We start from the raw sequence: 7,991 nt of genomic DNA on the forward strand, positions 1-7,991 counted from the left end.
TAGTGAATGAATCTCTGCCAGTGGAATTGGCCTTCCCATTGAGTCTGTGGCACACTCACCCAGGGTAGGAGATTTGAACTCGGGTCTACCGATCACGAGTCTGATGCGACAACCACTGTGCTACCAGTGACCGATTCATTTTCTTTTGAATGCTTAGCAAGATTTAGCAAGGCTGTACATAAATTATAAAAAACATGGTGAAAAAAGAAATGACGGGATCTCCATATTATGCACTATAACGTTTTACAAAACGATAATACATTTAAATTTACAGCTATTTTAATTATGAGCATTAGCAAACTTCTTACTGAGTGAATTGTTATGCAAATTAGCAATTATCTCAGCTTATTTTAGTGCACATCCCAGAAAAAAAAAATAGCTCCTAGAAGCTTTGACCTTTTGTTTTGAAATTTTCACAAATAATTGACAATGAGTTTATCTTCAAAACGCCGTCAGGGCATTGTTTTTTGGTTGAACAGTGTTACAACAATCGTACAGACAACTAGTCTGGGTGTTAATTTATGCATAAACTTGAATTAGTGAAATTTGAGCTGCCGCCCTGCAAAATTGACAACTGGTAGACAGTTTTCAAGCCGGCACTTTCTTCATAGTAAACAGATGTACCAATTTTTACAGGAAACAGAAGCATGGTTTAGAAGCTAATTTGTTTTAAATCACTTTTGACCAAAAAAGCACATTTTTGTGCATATTTCAAACTAGTGTCTACAAAAAGAAAATTCATACAATAAGCTTTCGGAAAACATAGTTTTGTGGACAAGGGAGTTCATTTTGGTTTCCTAATTAAAATAACTATCGGGTAAACTGCATATCTACGTTAATTGATTATCAAGTCAAATTATGGAAAATATTATCAATTCAAGAGAATTTCAATGTTCGGCTAGCCTCGCACAATGTCTTGTATATTATTAAAAGTAGTTTTCTAAAGAGTATCACATTAGTTCAACTTGAAAACCTTTAATAATATCGTGATCCAAGATCACGATAGAAACTAGAAACTCTTGTGTACGTGGTATTCCATCACATAGCCAGCCAGCCAGCCATGTAATGCAATGCAATGCAATGCAATGCAATATTGGACTATTGACGTATGGCAGGTCTTGGGATACACACTTGGGCTCGCCATGTCTAGTCTGATTGGGAACACAAGGCAAACTATTTTTAACGAGAGTTTATTCACAAAAATATACAGACGATAAATACAAAAATACAATTCCGCTATTCAAATGTTATCGATTCTTTAAATTCTTGTTTGGTTCTATGCAATTGTTGGTATGCACACATACCGCGAAGTGGCTGAAATGTTAAAATATTCGACAGGTGGTCGATTTTCATCAACTTGTCTGTTTGGGCGGGAATAGTTGACTGGCTAACCACCAAAACCATATAGAGTACGTCCTTGGCGCTTTAGAGCGTAGACTATGTCCATTGCTGTGACCGTCTTTCTCTTTGCGTGTTCGGTGTATGTAACTGCATCACGGACAACATTCTCTAGAAATATCTACAGGTAGAAATAAAATTAGTTGAGAGTTTTCCTAGCATGGTAATTCGCGTCACTATAGAAGAAACAAACTAGACGTATAGCTGTAGTTCAGCTGTCGAATTTTGAAAATATCACTAGCTAGCAGCAAGTATACATTTGTAACTCATTTAACGCGTGTGCGGAACGCGACTAGTACTCTGTAGTGTAAATTGTGGTACACGTACAAGTGGTTTAGTAAAACTAGAAAGTGGGACTCATTGAAATAAACTTGTACGCAAGGCCTAAAATATACTACGTGACCATTGGTGGTGATGGCGTTAAAGTGTACATGACACGTTAGGGAAAGTATGCCGTATAAAATGAACATCGATGCACTATTGTCCAGATCGCGCATCAGGGAAACTATCATTACTGCTTTACACTCGCAAACACGACTTGCAACTGCGTAGAACAGCGTAGAACAGCCCCTTCAGTATGCTCAGGTGTTGCCGGCATTACTAACCACTGTAAAGTTAAATGCAGAATATAATACGTACAGACACTGGTTTTCTGAAATTACCCAAAGAAAAAACATTCCGCCAAGTCCTAATCAATATATCCAAGACGTGAACATTAGACTACGATAGCGTTTAACCGTATCAGAACTTACTTTAAGTACGCCTCTTGTCTCCTCATAAATTAGACCAGAAATACGTTTAACTCCGCCACGACGTGCAAGACGACGAATAGCTGGTTTGGTAATACCTTGGATGTTATCACGTAGTACTTTGCGGTGACGTTTAGCACCTCCTTTTCCCAACCCCTTACCGCCTTTTCCACGTCCACTCATGTTTGGGTGTCGAGTCTCTAATAGCCAATATGAAGCAGATTATAAATTCGTCTCAGACGGAGTTCTACTAAACTTCACATCTCACTCATATTTATAGCTGTCTTTTCTAATGTGTTGCACCAATCAGAAAGCCGATTGTGATATTCGACCACCTGTCCAATGTGATTGGTTGTCTTATTGGTCAACCCAGTTAGAATATTCATCGTTCATTGGCAGCGAGAAATTGATTACATTTCATCTTACCATGTGTTAGCAGGAGCCGTATGTTTGCTCGACGATAGACGTTTCACACATTTTTAGTTGCACGTTTTCATCGAATGTAATTGCTCTTCGGCAATGATTCGTGTTTATCGCGTATCCTGAATATGCACGCGCCGTGGTAGTGAACAGTGAAGGATGGCGGGAACTCGAAAAGAGAATAAGAAAACCCGCACAACTATCAGTAGCAAGGCAGGTGTGATATTTCCTGTAGCAAGACTGAGACGGTATCTCAAAAAAGGTGAGTTATTGCAAAGAGATTTTTTTCTATTGATGTACTTTTTAGTTTAGTCGTTGTGAGGCAATTGTGTCATAACTTTATAATTCATAACTCTCCTGTGCCAAGTTGCAGTTAAATTTATACTGTACATTGACACTACTTTAGGTAGAGCACCGTCCCTCAACATTGAGGGACGGTGGGTAGAAGTGGAAAATACTTGCAAAATACAGGTTTCCATTATTCGTCTAAGGACAGAAACTGCACTGTCATTTGTAGTGTTTGTACGCAAGTTAAGTGGCGTGGCATGGCATGGCATGGGGTTGGTTGCCGACGGGCACGGTGTAGCCAAACGTGGCTAACGTTTTTCCCTAATCTGTTACGCGGGTGGACTGACGTTTCGACCGTGACTTTTTTTTAATAGCCGACGTTTTGGAATTTAAAAAATTATTATAATTAATGCATTATTGTTACTGTTACTGTTATTGATATATATATCATATATATATATATGGCGTTAATTAAAAATATCAAATGCAGGTTTTTAATTTATGTATGTCAATGCTAAAATGAAATATCAGTTTGTATAATGTGAAGATTTGTCAATGTTATAATTTCGCCATGTGAACATTTTTTTTAATTTCCAAATAAAGAAAAAGAAACCAAACTGATAATGACAACAAAAATGTACATGACAAACCCAGAGTGGTATATGGTGGCGAGACAAAAACAATTGTATTAAACCAACCAACCAATCATTTAAGAGATCCCATTTACGATACTGATCATTTCCTTCATATAGGGCTATTTCCAACTCAGTTTGCTTTTTTCACGGACTAGTGACTTAAACACATTTGCAGAAGGGACTGTAGCACATCTTCTACAACTATAAATATACTTTTTGAACAGTAAAATGAAGTGGTTAAAAATTAAAATACCTTAAACTATATTTACTTTATCTATTTGTTGAATAATACTTCAGTCTGCCTAAAATGCATTCCATAATTTTTTTAACACAATGACAGTCAACTAAAATATGTTCAATTGTTTCATTATACAATTGGCAGGGCGAAAATGATGGGGAATTTACAAGGTTCCATTCAAATAATTTTGCGTTGACTGGTATGTATCTGTAGAATTTGGAACTGAAAAGCTCTCATTGCTGTAGCTATAGTTGTCCGTGAAGGAAGTGTAAATATCGCATTGTTCATTTCAGAGAAAACAAGTCATGAAAGTCAATATATACAAGTCATGAAAGCTACTGACAATGATTGGAGTCTCAACTATATCCCACTTTTTTTTTACTTGTAATTGAATGAATATCTATGCAGGAGGGCTTACAATAAATCATTTCATCATAATCAACATGTGTATGTCTGTTTCTATGAATTATATTTTTCCATTTCCTTGGAATAGCATCTATAATACCCTAAATATTCCAAAATGTCCAATTATGAAAGTTTTCATTAGTATCAATTAGATCCCCAATACTATTAATAATTTTGTTTGCCAGTCCCCTAAAATACACTGAATGGTTACAAATCTTTAAAAATGTAATATTCCAAAGTAAACTGGTTTTCAATTTGCTATACAGTTTCTGCATTTATATGGGTACTTTGTTATCAGTCTTGTAACATATAAAAATAGAAGAGTGTGACTTTGTTTATCTTTATTTATTATTTAACTCTTCAATCTCCATGTTGCACCAAAAAAATAATATTGCTCTCAAAACCCCTTAAAACTCGCTTTATTTGTTGTGATTTTATAAGTTTCAATCATATTAAGACCATTGTTGTAATACCATGGTTCATGACACACATTTATAAAACCTTTGCATCCAATTTATAAATGATTATCAAATTTTAGGGCTTCAATAATAAACGTATGGCCGACCAAATCAAATGCCTTGGGGGGGGGGGGGGGTCTAGACACTAGAACACCTGATATATCATTCTGTTTAGAATACCACATATCAAGAACTGTTCGTATAGCGCCCCCAATATAACTACCTTTTACAAATGCACATTGGTCTGGATGAATTACAAAAGACATAAAACATGCGCTTTTAAAAATACCTTTGGATGCAATAACGTCTACATTATATTTGCCGATAATTTGAAATGCATGTTTTACCTTTACCTTTTCTTGGCAATTGCCGTGATGACACCCTGTCTTTGTGAAACGCCTAACAAACCTTTGTGATATGAATGATTAATACTATTAAATAAATGCCTTCCTATTACTGGCCAAAATGTCTTATAAATCAGCAGAGACCATCGTTCCCCGGTGCTTTATTGTTATTAATTCTCCTTCACACTATTGTTTCACCTCCATCTGGGGAATGTTATCACCTTTCAAAAACGACTCTGAGTTACTGCTATAGAAATCAATTGGCATAAAGTTTAGAATAGAATTCTTTAATAGTTATTAATCTTATAATGGTCACTAACTAATTTCATTACCAACAACATTCAAACGTCTCACTGTTGACAGTGTTCTATTTGTTATTCTTAAATACTATTTTCCCCTTTTCCATAATAGTTGCACCTGCACCTGTACCTGATTATTAACCCACCCTGTAATTTCAGATCAGTGTAAAGTGCCATATAATTCTCGCCTAAATTTGATTCCAAATCTTTAATTGATTTCTCCAATTTATTTGGGCTTTATTTTTTGCATAGGAAATTGTAAAACTCCAAATCTTGCATTTCATGGACACCCATGTCCCAATGGCGTGTTAATATTGTTGTACAAGTTGATTAACAAAGTCCTGATCGAGACACAAACTATAATTAAACTTCCAGTACAATGTACCGTGTTTATCCATAGAGTCGTTACTTAAATGTAAAAAAAGTACAGAATCAGATGCAATTGAGGGCATGATATCAACTAATCTTGCATTATCGTGTAGGGAGTCTGAGATAATCAATAATCCCGACGACTTTGAAAGTATATCGTTTTAAATTAAGATTTTAGCTGCAAAGAGAAAAAATTAAAGGTCACAGAGAACAAATAAGTCATTATGTAGCTGTCTCATATACTTGTTATCACCATGCACCATGGTGGCCACTCTCATCACTCAGACGTGTTAACTTTCTTTTCATCAACTTCAAATAGTGACACTGGTGGTACTCGTGGTAAAACAAATGCTTGCCTATCCGTATATTACACCTTTTAAAGTTTGTTGTCAGCGAGAAATGCCTTATAAATATAACATAATATAAAATGTTTATCACATAGTACAGAGGAAAAATAAAAAAAGTTCAACGAGAACAAGCAACAGTCAATATGTATCTGACTACTACACGTAATCACCATGGTAGCTTCTCTCAAACATTTCAGACGTTAGCTTGCCTTCATCATTTTCAAATAGCACTGCTGGTACTTGTAATGGGACAATAACCTTTCTACCAGGGAATTTCAGTTTGAAGTTGTTTTTCCCCGCAAAAAGTACTTTACGATCACGGCGAACTGATTGTGTCGCGTCATCGGAGACTGTCATCATTGACCCTTCCACATTGTTTTTGACATTAAATTACGTGGAACCAACTTCAACAATGACACTTCCTCCTGGAATTTCAATAACTTAATATGGATGGTATATTTTTACCCATTGCAGGACCAGCTGGAGTTTGGTGACTCGGTTCAATTTCCCAGCTTTTGGCTTCAGCAATCCCAAGTTCGTTTACCAAGGCTATTTATGAACTCGACCATATTACGTGAGCTTTCCTCCATTCTTTCTGGAATATTATATATAACCACCTTATTTCTTTCAGGTCTATTAGACAATGAGTCCACATTCAACTTCAAGTCCCATTTCTCAGATAATATCAGTTACCCATCTGTCATGTGATTTTGAAGACGCGGCTTTCATCGTCTTCTACTTTCTGAATAACTATGACAATTAAAATGATCACCGTGTGGCTATAGAAAGTTTCAAAACATTACTAATAAACTGGAACGTTATCTCATTTGTTACAAACACGGCATATTTATTTACTAATAACGTACTAGATACAGATGCGCATGCCGTGCTTTTAACGAATCGTATAAATATAAAATTTGTAGTACGAATTGTGTAACGTACGAAACTTCCCGTGGTCGAAACCTTCTACATTCGTGTGAAAAAAAACACATCCGCGACCGAAACGTCCGCCTGTTTTTAAAAAAAATGCCCGAAACGTCCGGCATTAGTTTGAAGATGTATCAATCACAGTCAGCTGGCGCACACGTGATAATTAAATAAATGTATTTACTACATGGGGGCCGCCATCTTGTATGACGCATAAAACTACTAGTAAATAAGAGACAAGTTGTGAAACTCGTTTTTCAGATTCCTACAAATCGGGACAAAAATACCAATCTTTCCTAGGAGGCCTGTCCCAGTGACTTACTTCAATGCAACTTATTTTAATAACTCCAACCATTACGCATGATGAACGATTCATAAACTGTCTATATATATTCTCTACAGGAAGGTACTCGCAGAGGACGGCAGTTTCGGCAGGGATTTATCTAGCAGCAGTGTTGGAATACTTAACGGCAGAAATTATGGAGTTGGCTGGTAATGCTGCTCAGGACTACAAGAAGAAAACTGTAGGACCAAGGCATATAATGCTCGGTGTGCGAAATGACACCGAACTTGATCAACTTCTCCGCAAAGTGACTATTTCACGGGGAGGGGTCATACCCCATATTCACCCTGTGCTCATACCGAAAAAATGAACGGACAATATTTGATTTGCATGCCGCAATCAGATTATTGCGATTACGCATGTGGCTTTATTATTGAATCTCGTACACTGGTGGATTTATTGTATTTGATATATGGGTGAACTGCATCACTGATTTTGTACTTAGTTACCAAACAAGTAATGACAATTATCAAAGTATTCAAATAAAAATATTAAACATGCTCTCGTATTATGTCTTTCATTATCTACAATCTTGTATATTCTGGCATCGAATATCAACATTACTAAACTCGCATAGCGCTAGCGTTCAACTTGTATTGCATATGAACTGGGACAGAGGACAAAACTCCAATACTACAATTTAACCTACAGAGGGCGCATTATTACTAGGGTAGACATGTCTATCATTTTTTCTACCTCGTGCTAGGCTCCGCCAATACTAGCATAAGGGAATCACCAGTTGACCGAGGGGGTGCCGATGAATTTCACATG

At 36.4% G+C, this 7,991-nt stretch overlaps 2 protein-coding genes across 2 annotated transcripts; one reads left to right on the forward strand and one right to left on the reverse strand.

Moving 5' to 3' along the window:
- Window positions 1–1,174: 1,174 nt before the first annotated feature.
- LOC100370310 (histone H4-like) lies at window positions 1,175–2,407 on the reverse strand. The gene is made up of 2 exons (XM_006816968.3): window positions 2,151–2,407; window positions 1,175–1,519 (listed from the first exon to the last, which is right to left on the reverse strand). Exons 1-2 carry the CDS (start codon window positions 2,328–2,330, stop codon window positions 1,388–1,390), a joined length of 312 nt encoding a protein of 103 aa, XP_006817031.1. The 5' UTR covers window positions 2,331–2,407; the 3' UTR covers window positions 1,175–1,387.
- A 142-nt stretch (window positions 2,408–2,549) lies between these two features.
- Window positions 2,550–7,720, forward strand: LOC102808055 (uncharacterized). Its single transcript, XM_006816967.3, has 2 exons — window positions 2,550–2,829; window positions 7,280–7,720. Exons 1-2 carry the CDS (start codon window positions 2,727–2,729, stop codon window positions 7,528–7,530), a joined length of 354 nt encoding a protein of 117 aa, XP_006817030.1. The 5' UTR covers window positions 2,550–2,726; the 3' UTR covers window positions 7,531–7,720.
- Window positions 7,721–7,991: the final 271 nt, after the last annotated feature.

This window comes from Saccoglossus kowalevskii, chromosome 2 (assembly GCF_978046115.1).
Source record: "Saccoglossus kowalevskii chromosome 2, keSacKowa6.1, whole genome shotgun sequence".
In the NCBI taxonomy this organism is placed as follows: Eukaryota; Metazoa; Hemichordata; class Enteropneusta; family Harrimaniidae; genus Saccoglossus; species Saccoglossus kowalevskii.

Coding starts and splice junctions, on each gene's coding strand:
- LOC100370310 (XM_006816968.3), bottom strand. CDS start 2,330: ATGAGTGGACGTGGAAAAGGCGGTAAGGGGTTGGGAAAAGGAGGTGCT. Junction 1,520..2,150: donor AGACAAGAGGCGTACTTAAA/GTAAGTTCTGAT, acceptor TTCTACCTGTAG/ATATTTCTAGAGAATGTTGT.
- LOC102808055 (XM_006816967.3), top strand. CDS start 2,727: ATGGCGGGAACTCGAAAAGAGAATAAGAAAACCCGCACAACTATCAGT. Junction 2,830..7,279: donor GAGACGGTATCTCAAAAAAG/GTGAGTTATTGC, acceptor TATTCTCTACAG/GAAGGTACTCGCAGAGGACG.